The 22,038-nt window shown below is 44.9% G+C and overlaps 1 protein-coding gene across 1 annotated transcript; it reads left to right on the top strand.

The window, feature by feature from the left end:
• Positions 1-16,136: 16,136 nt before the first annotated feature.
• Positions 16,137-17,616, top strand: LOC143269173 (apolipoprotein F-like). Its single transcript, XM_076554012.1, has 2 exons — positions 16,137-16,292; positions 16,441-17,616. The coding sequence occupies exon 2, from the start codon at positions 16,461-16,463 to the stop codon at positions 17,223-17,225; it is 765 nt and encodes a 254-aa protein (XP_076410127.1). The 5' UTR covers positions 16,137-16,292; positions 16,441-16,460; the 3' UTR covers positions 17,226-17,616.
• Positions 17,617-22,038: the final 4,422 nt, after the last annotated feature.

Here is a 22,038-nt window from a genome sequence, read left to right as displayed (position 1 = left end):
TGTGACCTGCAGCTTCTTCTGTAGTCTGGCTTTTTTCTTCAGCCAGATTGAACTAACTGCTTGGATAGGGCTTTCCAGGGGATGGCCTGGTCTCTGTCCTGCAGCTCTTAGGAGGACTTCAGCCTGCGGCAGGATGAGCAAGCAAGCCTTCTCCACCATACTGTGCATGAACAGAAGCAGAGTATGAACACACAGTCCTGCTCTTGCTGGGACTCGGAATCTGCTGTACTTGGGCACAGTGCTGCACGTTGCTGCTCAGACCCACTGCATCAAACCCAAGGAATAAGGCTGAGATGAGGCCACAGACATTGGATGCAACTTCCTAATCATGCTGAGGCTGTCAGAGGGATCCTCGGGGTCCCCGTGTCTTATAATCGCAGCGAAGGCTGGGGTTCAGCAGCCGAGCAAGGCATACGCCCCTCTGCCTGAGATCAGGGAGGAAGGCTTGGGTGGGTCACCACAGATAATGAGCAACCATCATGACCTGTTAGGGTAAGAACTAGTCAGGCTGGAGAGATGTGCTGTGGATATCGTTCTATATAAATAAAACACTGATGGCCAGTGACCAGGCAGGAAGTAGGTGGCCAGGCAGGAAGTAGGTGGGACAAGGAGAGAGGAGAATTCTGGGAAGCGGAAGGCTGAGGGGAGAGACACTGCAGCCACCGCCACGTGGCAAGGTATACATTTATAAAAATGGGTTAATTTAAGATAAAAGAACAGTTAGCGGGGCTGGAGAGATGGCTCAGAGGTTAAGAGCACTGACTGCTCTTCCAGAGGTCCTGAGTTCAATTCCCAGCAACCACATGGTGGCTCACAACCATCTGTAATGAGATCTGGCGCCCTCTTCTGTATACATAATAAATAAATATTTAAAAAAAAAAAAAAAAAAAGCTGAGGCTACACAGAAAGACTATCTTGGGGCTGGGGATTTAGCTCAATGGTAGAGCACTTGCCTAGCAAGCACAAGGCCCTGGGTTGGGTCCTTAGCTCCAGAAAATAAAAAAATAAAAAAAAAAAGAACAGTTAGCAAGAAGCCTGCCACGGCCATACAGTTTATAAGTGATATAAGTGTCTGAGTGATTATTTTATAAGTGGATTGTGGGACTGCGGGGCTTGGGGAACCTGGAGAGAAGCCCTCCAGCAACAAATGGCGCCCAACGTGGGGCCCGATATTGAAGAAATTATTTTGGCCACTCAACGTAGTTAAAAGGATATTTATTTAATGGCGTAACTCACAAATTAAGTGAAAGGTAGGTCGCAGGGTCTGGGGAAAGTGTATTGCAATCCAGCGGTGTTCTCCAGAGCTCTGCACAGTCCACCTTCACCGTTCAGAGTCCAGGCACAGAGAGCACACAGAGAGAGCACTGGCCCATCCAGCTCTCGGGTCTCCAGGCGCCTCCCCTCGCCCTGCCTCGTAGGCGTGACAGTTGCCAGAGTCTCAATGGCTACCTACTACATCCATCTTGCTTGCAACCATCTACCATTTCTCAGGTACCATTATGTTCCTTCCCAGGTCTTTGATGTGGTTGAAAACTAGATAATTGTAATTTCCTCAGTTATGATAAAAGATAAGTTAGATATAAAACCTTAAATTCACAAATATAAGATAGATAGGACATCTTCTTTAATATTGTAACTGTAATTCTTGCTCGATAATTGTTTTATTATATGTAATTTTACCATGTTAAAGTTAAAACCTTACTTTTTAGCCCTCCAGCAACAGAGATGGCTCAGTGGTTATGAGCAGTGGCTGCTCTTTGAGAGGACATGAGTTCAATTCTCAGCACCCACACAGCAGCTCACAACCATCTAAAACTCCAGTTCCGGGGTGACCGGACACCTTCACAGACACATGTGCAGGCAAAACACTGATGCACATAAAAATAAGGCTCTGAATTTGATTTCTGCTACACTCAGGTATCACCTCAGTTTCAGAGCCTTTTGAATTCTGGGCAAGGGTTCCATACTTAGTCCATGGTTCTCCTGTTGTTTTGTTTTTGTCCAGGTGTGCAGCTGTGGATGGCTTGGGACTCACTATGGATGCCAGCCGGCCTTGAACTTGCCTCTCTTCCTCAAACACTGTCATCAGCATTTTAAGAGAGATAATTTGGGGCCAGAGAGATGGCTCAGTACTGGGTACTCTTGCACAGGACCCGGCTTCAATCTCAGCACCCACATGAAGGTTCATAACCCTCTGTGTAACTCCAGTTTCTGGGGCCCTGAGGCCCTCTTCTGACTTCTGTGGGCACCAGGCATGCACGTGATGCACAGACTGATATGCGGGTGTGATGTATGCATGTGCACAGACAGATATGCAGGTGTGATGTATGCATGTGCAAAGACAGATATGAAGGTGTGATGTATGTATGTGCACAGACAGATGTGCAGGTGTGATGTATGCATGTGCACAGACAGATATGTGGGTGTGATGTATGCATGTGCACAGACAGATATGCAGGTGTGATGTATGCATGTGCAAAGACAGATATGAAGGTGTGATGTATGCATGTGCACAATAGATAAAGAGGTGTGATGTATGCATGTGCACAACAGATATGCAGGTGTGATGTATGCATGTGCACAACAGATATGCAGGTGTGATGTATGCCTGTGCACAGACTGATACGCAGGTGTGATGTATGTATGTGCACAGACAGATGTGCAGGTGTGATGTATGCATGTGCACAGACTGATATGCGGGTGTGATGTATGCATGTGCACAGACAGATATGCGGGTGTGATGTATGCATGTGCAAAGACAGATATGAAGGTGTGATGTATGTATGTGCACAGACAGATGTGCAGGTGTGATGTATGCATGTGCACAGACAGATATGTGGGTGTGATGTATGCATGTGCACAGACAGATATGCAGGTGTGATGTATGCATGTGCAAAGACAGATATGCAGGTGTGATGTATGCATGTGCACAATAGATAAAGAGGTGTGATGTATGCATGTGCACAACAGATATGCAGGTGTGATGTATGCATGTGCACAACAGATATGCAGGTGTGATGTATGCCTCTGCACAGACTGATACGCAGGTGTGATGTATGCATGTGCACATATGGAGACAGCTGTCTTTCTTGATTTCTTTCCACCTAATTTTTAAGGTTAACTCGTTCTTTGGCCATTTCCAGTAAATCTGTTATGCATTCTGGTCACACTCATCCCCCCTCGCACGCCCCCTCCCACCCTGTTCCAATCCTACTTCCACGCCTCCTGTTTCCGCCACTATAGACAGGACCTAGGGTGAGAGGAACAGTGAAAATGACCTTCAGCAAGTCTGTCATGGACACAACAATCACCATAATTCACATGCTGAAAATCTGAGTGCCAACCAGGAGGGGGCACTCGCTTTAATCATAGGCAGGTGGATCTCTCCGAGTTCAAGGTCAGCCTGGTCTGCAGAGCAAGTTCCAGGACAGTCGGCTACACAGAGAAACCCTGCCACCATGTTGTAAATTCCTCTCTTCTGGGTCTCTGCCATGCTTTCTGTCTCTGGTACTGGGGCCCGAACTCTACTCAGAACCCCCATCCTGCTACTGTCTGTCTGTCCATGACATCAATAACTCTTCTAATAAATTTATCCCCAACAATCCATCCCAGCGTCCCCTTTAACGTCACATCTGAGACCTTCCCATGAGCAGACAGACAGATGGACAGACAGCAGAATGTTGGTGGCTCTGATGAGAGTTCAGACCTGTGTGGCAGTCTCGGAGGGGTCTCTGTGGTAGATATTTTAATGTCACCTTGACACAAGCTAAAGTCATCTGAGAGTGGGGAGCCTCTCTGCCCTCACTGCTCTCAGCGAAGAGCTCTTACATGGAACTTTGAGTGAAACAAAACCTTTCCTCACCAAGTTGCTTTTGGTCATGGTGTTTTATCACAGCGACAGAAGCCCTAACTGAGACAGTTTCAGAGATATGAGGAAGGTTTCAGGTAATTGGCAGTCCAGCATGGTAGGAAATTCTTCAGGAGGAATGTGGGACTCTGAGTACATTGTGGATGAGGGACACATTTCATGAAAGTGTACCCATTTCACAGGCTGAGAGGAGGTATATCACCATCAGCAGCCACCAGTGGGCCTCCGATGTCCTCAACCAGGTGATGGGAGTGAGATTTGCAAACTAACTTGGGGAAGTGAGAAATCCTGCACCTGGGGAGCCTGTTGGGGTTGGGAGGAGGCAGTTAGAGATACCCTGAGAAGCCCTTGGCAGGGGGCTTGTCATTTCCTTCACAGAAGGGAGGCTGCTGTACCCAGACGGCTTGAACAACATATAAGAGAAAGAGCTAGGTAGAAGCCCAGACCTGTGACCCAGCTCTCAAGAGGTTCTGGACTCACAGCCTGCCCTTTGTAGACGCCCTTATGAAGAAGCCAGGGGTGGGGGGAGTGTTGATGGGTGCTAAGGGCTCCCTCAAGGAGGGGGTGAGAAGGCGAGACATCAATGACACAGACACTGGGATGTAGCACGAATCTTAAAAGTTCTTATTAATAAAATCAAACCTGAGGCCAGTTATTAGGGTCAATGCTGGTAGATCAGAGAGACAGAACAAGCCACAGCTACCTCACCTTGCCTATTCCTCAGCTGATCCTGTCAGACTGGAAGCCTCTGAATCCTCATCTGAATGGGTCTAGGCTGAATTGCTGCTCAAAAGCCTGAATGCTTAACCAGGCCAAATGCTTAACCAGCCAAATGCTTCTTGTTCCTGGTCCTCATGCCTTATATACCTTTCTGCCTTCTATATCTCTCCCTGGGATTAAAGTCGTGTGTCACCATGCCTGGTTCTTTCCAAGGTGGTCTTGAACTCACAGAGATCCCCAATGGATTTCTGCCTCTGGAATGCTAGGATTAAAGGAGTGTGCTACCACTGCCTAACCTCTATGTTTAATATTGTGGCTGTTCTGTTTCTGACCCCAGATAAGTTTATTAGCGTGCACAATATTTTGGGGGAGTACAATGCTACACCTGGGAGTCAGGTAAAAGGCAAACAACAGACTCATTTATTCAGTAACAGCGAAAGCCATATATATATATATATATATATATATATATATATATATATATATATATATATATATATCCTCCCAGCACCCAGGCTGTGTCCCGATCTGGTGACATTGTGTGGTTGTTCCTCATTGGCTGGGCATGATCAGGAGATCTGACAGTACCTTTTGCTAGGCACTCAGGCAGACTCCAGATTGGCTCATAAGGAAGTATGTTATGTCCATGCCTTGGCAACTGATTTGAGTCAATTTCCTCAACACTATAGGGAAGAAACATTAGCATCATACAAAATACAAAAATATCTTAAACAAGGGTAGAAACATACATACAGAATAACAAAAAAAACCCTCAAATTTGTTCCAACATACAAAAATCCATAACAATATAAAGTATTTAAGACTGTAGTTACAGCTGGGTTGTGTTGCATGCCTTTAATTCCAGCACTTGGAGGCATAGGCAGGTGGATCTCTGTGAGTTTGAGGCCATCCTGGGCTACAGAGTGAGTTCCAGGAAAGGCACAAAGCTACACAGAGAAACCCTGTCTCTAAAAACCAAAAACCAAAAAAAAAAAAAACCCCAAAAACCAAAAAAAAAAACCCAAAACAAAACAAAAAAACAAACAAACAAAAAACACTAGTAGTTGCTTTTGGAATTAAAAGTAGATTTAATAATCTACCCTTTTATTTTGTCATTCCTATATCCCCCATTTTTTTTTCCGGAAAAAGATATCTGAATCAAATCTCCTTTGTTCAGCTTTTTTTCTTGATCATTACCAATAACAACTTGTAACCAATCCCCCTAAATAATGACAAATACCCACAGAACTACCATAAATCACCTATCCCAACTCTCAGGATCATGGGCATTGTGTTCTGAAAATTATTTCCTGCTGTCTGGGTTGATGGCATCTTTAGGGAACTGTGAAAAAATATTGGGATAATTGTCAAGTTCTGGGAGAGGTAGTCATATCATTTTTTGTCCAGTCTCTGTGTAATGGGAAAGTGCAGGGCTTGTCTCAAGTCCTGGCTAGAGTAGTCTGTGAGACTGGACCATCTCTTCCAGACATCTTGAAATTGTCCAGGACAGTTTGTAGTCCAAAACTGATCTTTAGGTGGTGTCTGTGGCCTTAGTGATGTTACCACAATCCAGGTGGAATCATGGTTGTGGGGCCACATCCTTCTATGGAGACTTCAAAGGCCACTGTTAGGCATGGTCATGGTTCACTACAGAAAACTTAAACATTTAAAATGTTATATGCAGCAGATCCCAAAGAGTTTAAAGGACCATAATTTGTTGTGTACATCCAGAGTACAAAAACTTAGTTTCTAGTTACCAGATAGAGACTCAAACTCAAAATCATGTACAGGAAACTAGATGAAACCTTTTTTTTTTTTTTTTTTTTTTTTTTTAGAATTATTTAGTACTCTATATGATCATTAATATCATGATGAAAAGCTTAAATATATATATATATACATATACATTTTATAAATTTTTAGATAATATTTATACCTTAAGAAAAGTTTTGCTGGGCAGTGGTGGCGCACGCCTTTAATCCCAGTACTTGGGAGGCAGACGCAGGTGGATCTCAGTGAGTTCAAGGCCAGTCTGGTCTTCAAAGTGAGTTCCAGGACAGCCAGGGCTATTACACAGAGAAACCCTACCTGGAAAAATGAAAAAAATAAAAAATAAAAGTTTCGAAGGGTCAATATAAAACCAAAGGATTATGAGATTAGTGACAATAGAATAGTCCCTTAATTTTGGTTTTTCTTCTGTCCCTATCAGGTGGCTTTTCTGACATGAGACAGAATTTGGATTTTACTTTACCAAGCATGCTTGGGTTTAGAGAAGGAGAGAGCCACATTCCAACTCTAAAGCCAGCTTTAATTTTCAATTGAACTGGGACTACAAAACAACTATTTGCCTTATATGTCTGTAGAGAAGAGCAGAAACAAACATTTGGGAAGATTTATGAAAGTTTATCCTGTTGCAAAAGTGATATGTCATTAGGCCAATTTACTTTACTTCTTGGGACTTTTTCTCTGGATGATTCATCCTTTTCTTCAGATGTCTCATTTTTCCAGAGGTCTTCAGATTCCATAGCTGGATGACTTCATTCTGCTGGAAAGACAAAAACAAAACCCTGCCCCAACCATATCTTTGGAGAGTCTCCTTTTTGGCAGGTTATATCTGATCAAATGAAAAGCATTTGTTAGTCTTAGAAGTTAGTTTGCTAATCCATTCGTCTATGAGAGCTGACCTTGCCCTTAAAGGCCTAATCATTATTTTGTATTCTGAAATAGCATTTTCAAAAGCCAAATATTCAATTAATATTTGCCTAACTTTTGGATCTGATATCATTTTATTTACAGCTGAAGTCAATCTTTGTTAAAAATCGTTAAAGGTTTCTTTGGGCCCTGTATAACTTTAGTAAATGACTTGGTTCTCTTTCTGACTTCTTCAATTCTGTCCCAAGCATTCAAAGCTGCTGCGTTGCATAGAGCCAGGGTGTGATCAACATATGGAGACTGTCTTTGTACATCAGCATAATCTCCCTCTCCAAGAAGTTGGTCTTGGGATATTTCCATATCTCTGGCCCTGCTTTCAATGGTCCTAGCCTCATCTTTCCACCAGGTCCTCCACTGTAATTGAGGACCAGGTTCTAAGACTGCTGTAAACAAGTCTCTCCAGTCTTGTGGGACAGTTCTGTTACTAGTTGACCGTGAATTTAACATCTGCTTCACAAAAGGTGAATGCATGCCATATGAGACTATTGCTTCCTTAAATCTCCTCAAATCTAGCATTTCTGCAGAAATCCAGTCAGCTCTTACACAGCCTTGGAGAAAGCTGTCATTCGGCAGTTCCTGTAAGGGGACTGGATAAATTAAAGTTGGTTGTTTAAAACCTTGGGCTGTTCCTCTCTAATTTTATAATGTAATGATGAGGTTGGTTCTCCTTTAAATTCCTCTAGCTGGGTCTGAATAGCTCTGTGATCTATTTTAATAAGTTTTTCTAAGGCCTGTATCTTGGCACTCATGTCAACCAACCTTTTTAGAGATAAACAAAGAATTATCAAACCAATAATAAGAATTATCAAAATGATAATGAACATTATGTCAATCCCGGTTCAGTTGATTATCTCTTCATTTAATTGTTCCATTTTTAAATCACCCATTGTGTAATCACACAGAGACCTAACTCCTTCATCGTAATAGTGTTTCCCATTTTTTAACGATAGAAAAAAACTCTCTCTTTTAACTAATTCCCCCCTTTAAGAATTCCCAATTGGCTGGTTGAGCTGGCACCCGCCTGTAGTATTTGCTAAAGGAGTCGGAGGCAGGAGGATCACTAGTTTGAGGCCAGCCTGGACTACACATTTTTCTTTCTTTCTTTCATTTTTTTTTTAAACAAGTAGCTGCCTTTAATCCCAGCACTCGGGAGGCAGAGCCAGACAGATCTCTGTGAGTCAAGGCCAGCCTGGGCTACAGAGTGAGTTCCAGGACAGCCAGGGCTACACAGGTGTGGGTCCCAGCCCCCGACTGTGAGTGGCTGCCACCTTGCTTGCCGACCTTGACCAGATGTCCTCCCTATGCAGATTCCCTGCCGATTTCCTTCTCACCTAATGATCACCGGAGGTTCTTTGTTCTGTATCCTGCATTTGGTGCAAACAGCTTAGATGCAAGAATGTAGAACATTGGGTAGCAAAATTCTGCCCTCCCGGGATCCTCCATTGTGCTGTAAGCCTGTATTTAAGGTTTCCTCCCTCTTTCAATAAATAGCATTCGGCATTCTGCTGTGGCGAATGACTAGCTGTCTTTTGTCTCTGTTTTTTAATCCACAGCCCCTCGCTCAGACATGGTGAACGGGTATCGGTAACTCGGGCATTACCGCAACAAATGGAGACCCCAGCAAGATCTGAGAAAGAAGGAACGAGCTGACGGACACTCTTGGAAGACCAGCCGGCATTTTAAAGAAAAAAGAAAAAGGTAAGAGTGAATTGAAATGGGTGCAGTTAGCTCACAGTCAGTTAATTGGACTGTTGAAGCAGGAAGGCACCAAAGTTAAGTAAGGGGCAAGACAGCTAAAGATTTTAAATAAAAAAGGAAATCTTCCCAATAGAGAAGAGGGAAGGAAAGGAAATTTCCTGTTAGAATTTCCCATTGAGAAAAAATTTTAATCAAGAAAAAAGAATTTTCCTGGTAAAAAGGGGAAAAATTTTTGAAACTAGGCCTAAAGATTGAGGCCCTGTAGAGGAAGGATGAAGGAAAGAGAGAAGCCTCTTCCCAGTGGTAATGGAGGATGTAAAGACTTTTTCCAGTTGTAGAGTTTTCAGGATAGCTGAAAAACTCTTGAGTTTTTTCTCCCTGCCAGTGCAGAGCGGCAGCATCTGAATTACAAAGAATCGGCAGGTAGGCCTCATTGCTGCTGGCTGAACAGCAAGCGAGCCCAGGGGTTAGAAGTTTTGCTGTCTGTTTGCTTACTTTTGGTTCAAATGTTTTTTATTTTTCCCTCAGAGTGGGAATAATTCAATATTTAGGATCCCTTCGTGGGAAATCTTTTTCTGTTTTTCCTTTATGGTGGGAATAACTCATTATTAGGAAGTCCCTTCATGGGAGTAGGGAGTTTAAACGTGAGTTTGTGTGTGTGCGCGTGCGGGGCGCACGCCCAGCAGCGGTGGAGGGCAAAGACGTGCACAAGATAGCCTGGGACAGCGGGTGGACAGGTACGCACCCGTGGGAGGCGGAGCTGCGATGGAGCGTGGATGGAGCGTGTCCCTGGCAGGCTGGCAATAGAGCCTGAGCACTGGGCAGAGCCAAAACTAAGCCGCAGCCTCAGCTCGCACCAAATGAGCAGAGGCCCAGGAAGAGACAGGCACTAAAAGTGTAAACGGGCCTAACTTCTGGTGAAAAATGGTTTCGGTCAGGACATTGAATGCTAAGTCAATGCTGTTTGAATAAAGGATGTTCTGTTCTTTTGATCGTCTTGATAAATGTTTGGATGAATCTTTGGATTTTCATGGTAGATAAACTAAAGGAACAGGATTCATAATTTTGAACTATATATTAGGTATGCTCTTGTCTGTTGATCATTACTGAAAATTTGGCTCTACAATTTAAGTTGCTTTCTAAAAATTCTTGGTTTAATTCTATAAAAATATAACACCTGAAATGAATTGGGTTATTAGCTTATTAAATAATGTTGCTAAGATAAACCCATAAGTGATAATCTCTTCCTGATAAAGAGGTTACAAAATTATTTTTCCAGTAAATAAAATACAGGTAAATTGTTCGGTCCACATTGTTAATAATTGGCTATTTGTGCTAATGTGTTATTTGGGATCTATAAAAAAGGATCCTCTTTTTAAAATTTTATAAAAATACTGAAGAGTATTACCTAAAGTTTACCTTTTCAAATCCTATAGAGATTGTATTTAATGCTTTTATAATTGGCATATGTAAAAAGGACCATGGAACGGAAGCTGGTGATAGAATTGCTCAATTATTATTGCTTTCATATTTTAAATTCAAAATGGCGCCGATATATAGAACTGGAGGCTTTGGAAGTACAGAGAAACAGGTGTTTTGACAAACCTAAATTAAAAATAAAATTATATGGGATTGAGATTGGAAGATTATTGGATTCTGGTGCTGGATATATCTATAATTTCACAAGAATCCTGAGATCCCAATTGGCCCTTTAAAAATTCTACCTCTAACCTACAAGGTATCGGCACAGCTCAGATGCCATTACAGAGCAGGCTACTTTTAAATTGGAAGGATGAGGAAGGTCATGCAGGAACTTTTCAACCCTTTGTGCTACCTGACATTCCAGTAAACTTGTGGGGACGGGATGTGTTGGATGGCATGGGAGCGGTGCTTACTACACAGCCTGTACAACAGATGCTGAAGAGTCAGGGCTATTGCCTGGGCAGAGGCTTAGGGAAAATGCAGCAAGGAGACCCGCTCCCTGTGGCAGACAAAAATTGTCACTAGAGGTCCTGGGAATACTAGAGGATTAGGGTTTTTTCCATAGGGGCACTGCACAGCAGCCTTCAATAATATAACCCATAAAAATCACTTGGAAAAGTGATGACCCTGTGTGGGTGGAGCAGTGGCCCCTTACTAAGGAAAAATTGGAGGCTGCGAACACATTAGTTAAGGAACAGTTAGATGCTGAACATATCATTGCTTCCACTTCACCTTGGAACTCACCTATATTTGTTATTAAAAAAAAAGTCAGGAAAATGGAGGCTATTACAAGATCTTAAAGCTGTAAATAAAACCATGCTTCTCATGGGAATAGCACAGCCTGGCTTGCCTGCCCCTGTGGCAGTTCCTAAACATTGGCATTTAATTGTGATTAACATATTTTATTGGTTACTAAAGATAAAAACTTGTTTTTGGTGCCTTTTCTAATTTACAAGAGGTTCTTAGCCTGGCCAATTTACAGATAGCCCCAGAAAAGGTACAGGTATCTTTTCCCTATCATTATTTAGGTCATGAATTGTTATGCACGGGCGTAAGCCCACAAAAGATTACTCTGTGTACGGATCAGCTACGCACGCTTAATGATTTTCAAACCTTTCTGGGTGATATTCAGTGGCTTCGGTCCACTTTAAAAATTCTAACAGGTCAGCTTCGCCCTTTGTATGATGTCTGACCATTCATCTCCCGGTAAATTAACAGCTGAAGGACGTGTAGCCCTACAACGTGTGCAAGAGGCCCTGGAGCAGGCTCACGTGCAGTATATAGATCTTTCTTCACCCTTATTGTATTTGATATTTTGTTTTACTCATTCACCTACTGGAGTGTTTTGGCAAACAGGTCCTATTTTATGGGTACATTCCCCAGCTTCTCCAGCAAAAATCATCACTCCTTATCCACAGGCTGTTGCTCAGATTATATTTAAGGGAATCAAGATCAGTGTTCAAACTTTTGGGTAAGGAGCCAGATATTGTGGTGACCCCATACACCCAAGCTAATGGTTGCAAGCTAATGATGATGATTGGACCATATTGACATGCTCCATGCAGGGTCGGTTTGATACTCACTACCCCTCCAATGATGTGTGTCAATTTTTAAAATTGCATCCTGTTATATTTCCCAAGATAGTACAAATGACTCCTATTCCTCAGGCCCGTGTGGCATTTACTGATGGCACTTCACGTCGTTTTGCTGTGGTGGTTTCTGGTAACAATAAAGAGAATGAAAGTTCAGGGCACTTCTGCCCAGATGGCAGAGGTACAGGCACTGTTGTTTGCTTTACAGATGTTTTCTGATGAGAGTGTAAATATTTATACTGACAGTCAATATGTGGCACATGCCATTATGCCTTTGGAGACAACAGCCTACAAACCATCCATTTCTCCCATTCATGAATATTTATTGCAAGTGCAAGGACTTATATGGTCCTGCTCACATAACCTTTATGTGGGCCATATTAGAGCTCATACTCAATTGCCTGGACCTCTAAGTGAAGGTAATCAGAGGGCTGACGCCATTACTCGTATGGCTGTCACATTAGTCTGTTCTGCCTTTGAAAAGGCTACTCAGTTGCATCAACGTTATCATCTTAATGCTGGATCTCTCTGTCATCATATGGGCATAACCCGGGAACAAGCCATCCAGATAGTTAAATCATGTCCTATTTGTGTGGAATTTTTACCTGTTCCTCATTTGGGAGTTAATCCCCGAGGACTTTTACCTAGTCATGTGTGGCAGATGGAAGTTACACACGTGCCTTCCTTTGGAAAATTACAATATGTCCATGTGTCTATTGATACATATTCTTCTCTAATTTTTGCTTCTGCCCATTCAGGGGAAAAAGCTAAGGATGTAAAGAATCATTGTCTTCATGCTTTTGTTTACATGGGAGTGCCAAAATGCATAAAGACTGATAATGGTCCCACCTAGAGCAGTACGGGATTTTCAAAATTCTGCCAAGGCTTTTCTATTGTTAATAAGACTGGTATTCCTTATAATCCTCAAGGGCAGGCTATAGTAGAACGCTGCCATCATACCTTAAAAACTTATATAGCTAAAGTAAAAAGGGGGAGCTAGGGGATCATCTCTCCTCCCCACATTCTATTCTTTCCCTTATTTTATATATTTTAAATTTTTTAGCGGTGGATTCTGCTGGAGTATCCGCTGCAGATAAGCACTGGAGGGCTCCTGTTGCAAATCATCCTCTGGTGCGATGGAAAGATCTTTCTACTGGCACTTGGAGGGGACCCGATCCGGTGTTGGTGTGGGCCCGGGGATCTGTTTGTGTCTTTCCGCAGGACAATGAAGTTCCTCTTTGGGTTCCTGAGCGCTGTGTGTGCCCTGTGGCTGCTGCTGAATCCCAACATGGCAGAGACCTATTGGGCCTTCATAAAAAACTCTCCCCTTCTGATGCCAATGGGGATTGAGAGCCCAATACGGCCAGCCTTGGCAAACATTATTGTAAGCCTAGGAACTGTAGCCATGTGGTTGGATTCTTCAGAAGGTAATGTATGGTAACTTTTTTCAAAATGTTGAGAATGTGTCACACCTTGGAGATTAAGGATAACTCTGAAGGCCAATGAACTTCATTTACTAACAGTAGCATGCCAGCTAAGCCTTTTTCACATTTTGCAATCCCCCTCAAGCTAGTGTAGTACCTACTTTACAGGAATGGCTCTGTGCAACATTTATTGGCCTCCTGAAATTCATCTAGCCTTTTTGAAGATACCTTAAAATTTGTGAGCCTGAATGTAGCCATTATTGAGACCATTAGTTCTGCTCCTTGTTTGCTGTTTTTATTTTTTGTTTTCTTTAAGGTTCTCAGTTGTTCTCTTGCAGACCTGCCAGCCTAAGTAGTGCTGGGATCAAGAAAAATGGGCCTTGGTGGTTCGTGTTCCTGGAGCTGCGTCCATGCCAGTGGACCGTGGCAGACACAGATGATGCTCGCACGCTCCAGAAGAGAATCTGACATCGCTGTTGCCATTGTTGCTGTTATAGCGGTGGTGGCCACTGCTGCTATTGCTTCTGGGATTGCTATTTCATAATTGGTTATTACAGCTAGCACAATGGAGACCCTGGCAGCAAAAGTAGCTACCACAGTTAGTTAATCTTTCATCTTATTGGGTATGATAAATTTAATTCCACTAGTATACATTAAAATTGGCTTTGACGGTTGTAAAAAAAATTATTTAAACTCAAGTTCCATTTGCTTATGGGATACTACCTTATAAGGACTCCAATTTGCAGTAAGACTCATTTAAGAAGGGAATGGCTCAATTGCCTTTAGCCTCCTGGCTATGGGTGGATTAGGACTTCTATTGGTCTTTTCTGTGTTGCACAGATTGCAAGCCCAGCGCCACTTTGAGACCTTTGGCAGCAGTTACTCTACAACTCCCGAGGTTGAGTCTGTATGATAATGAGTATTCAGAGACGGGTAATGCTTGGTGGTCAGTCATCAACCTAAGACAGAGCACTTGTGTGGAATGGGCAGGTGTCTCTATGACGGGTAAGGTGACCTGCTGACATCCCACACAACCCAAGTCAGAAGCTCATTTTTTAATAAAAAGGGGGGACCTGTGGGCCCCGGTCCCCGACTGTGAGTGGCTGCCGCCTTGCTTGCCGACCTTGACCAGATGTCCTCCCTATTCAGATTCCCTGCCGGTTTCCTTCTCACCTAACGATCACCAGAGAGATCACCAGAGGTTCTTTGTTCCCGTATCCTGCATTTGGTGTAAACAGCTTGATGTAAGAATGTAGAACATTGGGTAGTGAACTTCTGCCCTCCGGGGATCCTCCACTGTGTGGTAAGCCTGTATTTAAGGTTTCTCCCTCTTTAAATAAACGGCATTCAGCATTCAGCCATGGCGAATGAGTCGCTGTCTCTTGCCTCTATTTTTTAATCCGCAGCCCCTCGTTCGGACATAGTGAACGAGTATCTGTAACGCAGGTGTTACCGGAACACACAGGGAAACCCTGTCTGAAAAAAAAAAAAAGGTAAAAGGAAATAATTTTAGATGGCTCAGAGGTTAAGAGCACTGGCTGCTCTGCCAGAGGTCCTGAGTTCAATTCCCAGCAACCACATGGTGGCTCACAACCATCTATAAGCTCTGGTGTGAAGGCAACATGCAGGAGAGACAATGTATACATAATAAATAAATAAATCTTCAAAATAAAAAAAGAAAGAAGTTTGGAGTTCCAAAGAAAGAGACCACCATTTCAGTTAAATGACAAGGCAGAAGTTCTGGTCAGAAGGTCCCTCTGCTCTTGAAAGCAGAAGAACACAGGGGACAGGAAGTGCACTTGGTTGTTATTCTACCACAGGTGGTGACTGCTTTTTCCCCTTTAGCTAGCGTCTGGATTCACCGTCGTTTGTGATTGGCTAGGTTCTTTTTGTTTGTCTGTTTGGGTTGTTTTGTTTTGTTTTGTTTTTTGTTCTTTGTTTTTTGTTTTGAGACAAGGTCTCTCTACTTAGCCCTGGCTGACCAAATGGCGGGCTGCTGTGTAAACTTAACAGAGAGGTGGTGGGAACCCCTGGGCCTTCAGCTGTCTCCTCAGTCCTTATTTTTTTCAGCTGTGAAGGTCCTGCCTTTTTGGGTAAAGGTCTCAGTCACCAGCAGGGAGAAGACCTTCAGCTCCCATCGACTTGTACCGGCTTCCACTCATGTATTGGCCCTAGACACAGCCTCATCTGGCCGGCCTCCTGAGCCCCAGACATCTGCTGTAGGCAGAGGAGGGCCTGGTCAGAAGTCACAAAGGGCCACCAAAGCCAAAACTACATGGAGGATAGCCCAGTTGGTAGCATGCTTACTTAACATACATGAATCCTTGGATTTGATTCCCAGTACCACATAAACTGCACATCATGGCACAAACCTTTAAATCCCAGTACTGGGGAGGGAATGAATGGCAGAAGGATCAGAAGTTCAAGGTCATCCTTTGCTACTTAATCCAAATTCCGGGCCAGCAGGGGCTACAGAAGACCCTGTCTTGAAAGAGAGGAAACAAACTTTCTGTTGCCTAGAAGATGTAGAGGAGCTTTGTTGCTCTGATTTATGACTAAATAAGAACTTAGGTTGACTGGACCATGGTCTACGGAAATCAGACCGCACACGAGGAAGCCCTGTTGGTCAGAATGAGGCAATAGTTGATTGGACAAAGTCTAGCCCAGAAATAGGTGATCAATATTCGAGAATGTTCATTTTCAGTCATCCGATCTGGAAGGCAGCCACTCCAGCCACTGGAGGGGACGCGCTGAGACAGGACCACCTCATTCCTCTGGCTGCTGCCTTCAGGACAGGTGAGGGGGACACATGGCTTCTAAGGGGGGTAAAAATGGAAACCGAGTTCTCCAAGGACTAGGACTCTTTCTTCCAAGCTCTGACCATTCTTGGCGCCCGTTCATGTTGGGTTTCCCACCTCCTCACCTGAGTTCTTCTTCCCGACAGGGCTGTTCCTCTGACCCACCATGATCCAGGCTGCATTGCTCCTTGGCTGTGTCTTGCTGTCCTCAGTGGCCGCCTTTCCAAGGAATACCCAGTATGGCGCCCTGCCCCCTCAGCGGGCTATCACAGAGCCTGAACCTACATCACATGTGCTCTCCGGGAAGATCCCTGCTCCAGCCACTGGCACCTGCCAGGACCTCCTGAACGCAGCCCCCTCCTTAGCCCCCTTGCCTGAGAATTTGTCCCTCTTAGCACTAAGAGTGGCCTTGGAGGACATTGGCTGCCCCACTGAGGCCCACTCTCTGCAGCGTCAGGTCAGTGGGCTGGGAGGAAAAGACAACAGTGAAACCCTGATCCTCGAGAGTCAAAAGCTCATCAAGGAGCAAGGGACTGGCCATAACGAAGCCATTCTGAGGGACTTGGGGCGATCCCCTGGGGAACTGAAGAGGGTCGGGCGCTCAGTGACCTTGCCTGAGACATGCACCTCTGAAGAAGGCCGGGTGTTGTATGAACTTGGATCTGTGTTTGCTGAACTTGCTGAGAAGCTCCCTTCCATTGATGAGGTGAGAGAGTTCAAGGATGCTGCAGCCAATGTCACCCAGACGTGCACCGTTGAGTCTTGGGAACATTTGGATCAAGTCCGCATTAAGATGATGAAACACCCAGAAGTTAGGAATGCCACACTCTCCATAGAAGATCAAATACACATCATTGCTCGGTTGACAGTCATTCTGAATCGTTTTTTTGGGGGCCTCCTACTAAATTATTTTCAGTCTTATTTTGGATAGACAAGGCCTCATAGGTGTCACGTCTACTTTCTCATAGCCCTTAGTAGGTCTGCATGCAGACACCATGCATAGCATGAAGCTAGATAATGGCAATATTTTATGATTTATGCATTTTCTTCCTTTGAACCTGCTGAGCAGACATATCTTTCAGTTCTTAAATGCTATGGGTATTACAATTTCTCTCTTCAACTACTTAACACTTACTAAATCCCCAAATGAAATCTGTACCTTGATTGTGTTCTTTTTCATTTGCTTTGAGATATTAAGGGCTGGGCATTGTCTTGTTTTGTTTTTGAGACAGGGTCTCACTGTGTAACCCTGGCTGGCCTGGAACTCAGAGATCTGCCTGCCTTTGCCTCCAACTGCTGGGATTAAAAGCATGTGACACCAAGTCTGGATTTGTTTTGATATTTTGAGAGAGTCTTGCTGTGTAGCCCCTGTACTCCCTTAGCCCAGGTCAGCCTCAAATTTATGGACTCCTACTTCGGCCCTCCAAGCACTAGGAAAATAGATCTGGGCCACTATATTAGTTTCTGTAGTCTTGGGGTTGAACCCAGGGCCTCGGGAACACTAGACGAGCAGTCTACCACTAAGTCACCATCCCAGTCTACGTCTTTAATTCTTCAACTGGTAAGAGAAATGAAAAGCTGCTTCTGTACTGGAATCGCTGTGTTTGGAGCCTTTAAGGGGGTTTAAGATGAATTCATAGAATGAGCTGGCCCAGAACTCACTGTGTAGTTCATGCTGGCCTGAGCTTTCCTCAGGCTGCAAAGTTCTTGCCTGGCCTGGAGGCTTTCTTGAGTCTGGGTTTCTGTGGCTCCTTTTGTGGTCTGAAGATGGACTGCGCAGGGACATGCAGTCCATGCCAAGGTCTCTTGAGGTCAAAGGTTTGAACCATCAGTACAAGTGGGGAAATATTTGTAGAGAAACAACCATCTCCCCAGTTCATGGGACAGGGAACTGGACAGGTCTACACCTCCTGGAGCTGTCTCAGTTTTCACTGGCTGCACTTCAGGAATTTTGGGATCCTGTGACTGTATGGAAGTGGGACAGAAGTCTGGGGACACAGAATGAGACACCATGTTGAGCAACTGTCATTCTCATTTCTTAATTTTTATTTCATTATTTGTGTTGTGTGTGTGTGTGTGTGTGTGTGTGTGTGTGTGTGTGTGTGTGTCCGTGTGCGCGCGTGCTGCAGCACACATGGAGGTCAGTTGTGTGAGGTCAGGGGCAATGTTTCTGGGTCACTGCTCGAATTCCATGGTGGGTTCTGGTGATCAAATTTGGGTCCCTGGGTTTGAGGGCAAGCTCCTTACCTGTTGAGTCATCTTGCATTCTCCCCCATTCTCATTTCTTGGGGCCCAGTTTAAAAGGAGCAAAAGACGAGGGTCGATGGTTGAGATGTACCAGATTGTCTTCTGAGGCAAACTACTGCCGTCCCTGGTTCACCAGGGCCTGCTTGCCAAAGACCACCACAGCTGGGCGTGTGGAATTTTGACTTTCCCTCATGAGGGAGAGACAGAAGCTCCCGGGTCCTCATCAGAGGATCCAGCCACTGCTCCCAGCCAATTACAGGCAATTCTGCCCAAATGTCCTCAGGACCTCAGACAGGGGCTAGAGAGTATAAACTGGGGAGCACTGGAGGACCAGGGCCCCATCTAAGCAGGGGAAACCATCATCTGTGTTAGGGTCACCCACTCCCCTGCTCATAACCACTTACCGGTGCTCTATAAGTAACTCCAACAAACTCATTGGCTCCCGGGATAACCTTGGTGGATCAGAACTTTGGTTTGCCATTGGGACTTTATGAGGAAGGGAATAGACATTGCCTCAGTGGTTCCTTCTGTGCTCTTCAGAACACAGCTCAAGGGAAGCAGTTTGAGAAGCTGTTGTCCGTACAGCAAGGTCTGATCCAGCGAGGCCTCACCCCAGACTCCTGACCGACATCACAGCCTCCTGCTGCATTTATTGCCATTTCTGATGGACCTTAGGTTAAGAATTGGTCCCTTTTTTTCTCATTTCTGGGGGTATTTATGCCAGATCCTATAACACAAATTGCTAACGGACTTATTAATGAAAAATCCGGAGTCAGATATTAGGGTGAAGGCTGAAAGATCAGAGAGACAGAACAAGCCGCAGACAACCTCACCTCGCCAACTCCTCAGCCAATCCTGTTTCCATGAATCCTCAGACTGAAAGCCTCTGAGTCCTCACCTCTCAGGGTCTCAGTTGAATTGCCTTCGTTCCTGTCTCTTCAAGCCTTATATACCTTTCTCCACCCAGCAATGTCGCTTCCTGGAATTAAAGGCATGTGTGCTTTCCAAGAAAAGGCATGAGATCTCAAGTGCCAGGATTAAAGGTTTTGCCACCTCTGACTGGCCTCTATGTCTAATCTAGTGACTGATTCTGTCCTCTGATCCCCAGATAAGTTTATTAGGGTACACAATATATCACCCCAAGATCCCATTCCCAAATTCTTCAACCAGCCACAGCCTTTCTTTCTCCCCGGGACTTAATTGCTGTGACCTGCAGCTTCTTCTGTAGTCTGGCTTTTTTCTTCAGCCAGATTGAACTAACTGCTTAGATAGGGCTTTCCAGGGGATGGCCTGGTCTCTGTCCTGCAGCTCTTAGGAGGACTTCAGCCTGCGGCAGGATGAGCAAGCAAGCCTTCACCACCATACTGTGCGTGAACAGAAGCAGAGTATGAACACACAGTCCTGCTCTTGCTGGGACTCGGAATCTGCTGTACTTGGGCACAGTGCTGCACGTTGCTGCTCAGACCCACTGCATCAAACCCAAGGAATAAGGCTGAGATGAGGCCACAGACATTGGATGCAACTTCCTAATCATGCTGAGGCTGTCAGAGGGATCCTCGGGGTCCCCGTGTCTTATAATCGCAGCGAAGGCTGGGGTTCAGCAGCTGAGCAAGGCAAACACCCCTCTGCCTGAGATCAGGGAGGAAGGCTTGGGTGGGTCACCACAGATAATGAGCAACCATCATGACCTGTTAGGGTAAGAACTAGTCAGGCTGGAGAGATGGCTCAGTGGTTAAGAGCACTGGCTGCTCTTTGAGAGGACATGACTTCAATTCTCAGCACCAACACAGCATCTCACAACCATCTAAAACTCCAGTTCCGGGGGGACCCGACCCCTTCACAGACACGTGTGCAGGCAAAACACTGATGCACATAAAAATAAGGCTCTGAATTTGATTTCTGCTACACTCAGGTATCACCTCAGTTTCAGAGCCTTTTGAATTCTGGGCAAGGGTTCCATACTTAGTCCATGGTTCTCCTGATGTTTTGTTTTTGTCCAGGTGTGCAGCTGTGGATGGCTTGGGACTCACTATGGATGCCAGCCGGCCTTGAACTTGCCTCTCTTCCTCAAACACTGTCATCAGCATTTTAAGAGAGATAATTTGGGGCCAGAGAGATGGCTCAGTACTTGGTGCTCTTGCAGAGGACCCGGGTTCAATCTCAGCTCCCACATGAAGGTTCATAACCCTCTGTGTAACTCCAGTTCCTGGGGCCCTGAGGCCCTCTTCTGACTTCTGTGGGCACCAGGCATGCACGTGATGCACAGACTGATATGCAGGTGTGATGTATGCATGTGCACAGACAGATGTGTAGGTGTGATGTATGCATGTGCACAGACAGATAAGCAGGTGTGATGTATGCATGTGCACAGACAGATAAGCAGGTGTGATGTATGCATGTGCACAGACAGATATGCAGGTGTGATGTATGCATGAGCACAGACAGATATGCAGGTATGGTGTATGCATGTGCACAGACAGATATGCAGGTGTGATGTATGCATGTGCACAATAGATAAGGAAGTGTGATGTATGCATGTGCACAACATATATGCAGGTGTGTTGTATGCATGTGCACATATGGAGACAGCTGTCTTTCTTGATTTCTTTCCACCTAATTTTTAAGGTTAACTCGTTCTTTGGCCATTTCCAGTAAATCTGTTATGCATTCTGGTCACACTCATCCCCCCTCGCACGCCCCCTCCCACCCTGTTCCAATCCTACTTCCATGCCTCCTGTTTCCGCCACTATAGACAGGACCTAGGGTGAGAGGAACAGTGAAAATGACCTTCAGCAAGTCTGTCATGGACACAACAATCACCATAATTCACATGCTGAAAATCTGAGGTAAGAGCCAGCCTGGGGGGCACTCACCTTTAATCAGAGACAGGTGGATCTCTCCGAGTTCAAGGTCAGCCTGGTCTGCAGAGTAAGTTCCAGGACAGTCGGCTACACAGAGAAACCCTGCCACCATGTTGTAAATTCCTCTCTTCTGGGTCTCTGCCATGCTCTCTGTCTATGGAACTGGGGCCTGATCTCGACTCAGAACCCCCATCCGGCTACTGTCTGTCTGTCCATGACATCAATCACTCTTCTAATAAATTTATCCCCAACAATCCATCTCAGCGTCCCCTTTAACGTCACATCTGAGACCTTCCAATGGGCAGACAGACAGATGGACAGACAGCAGAATGGAGGTGGCTCTGATGAGAGTTCAGACCCGTGTGGCAGTCTCGGAGGGGTCTCTGTGGTAGATATTTTAATGTCACCTTGACACAAGCTAAAGTCATCTGAGAGTGGGGAGCCTCTCTACCCTCACTGCTCTCAGCGAAGAGCTCTTACATGGAACTTTGAGTGAAACAAAACCTTTCCTCACCAAGCTGCTTTTGGTCATGGTGTTTTATCACAGCGACAGAAGCCCTGAGACAGTTTCGGAGAAATGGGGAGGTTTCAGGTAATTGGCAGTCCAGCTTGGTAGGAAATTCTTCAGGAGGAATG

This window comes from Peromyscus maniculatus, chromosome 18 (genome assembly GCF_049852395.1).
Source record: "Peromyscus maniculatus bairdii isolate BWxNUB_F1_BW_parent chromosome 18, HU_Pman_BW_mat_3.1, whole genome shotgun sequence".
Taxonomy (NCBI): Eukaryota; Metazoa; Chordata; class Mammalia; order Rodentia; family Cricetidae; genus Peromyscus; species Peromyscus maniculatus.
Note: the sequence above shows the minus strand (reverse complement) of the source record. Positions and strands in the feature narration are given on the sequence as shown.

Coding starts and splice junctions, on each gene's coding strand:
- LOC143269173 (XM_076554012.1), top strand. CDS start 16,461: ATGATCCAGGCTGCATTGCTCCTTGGCTGTGTCTTGCTGTCCTCAGTG.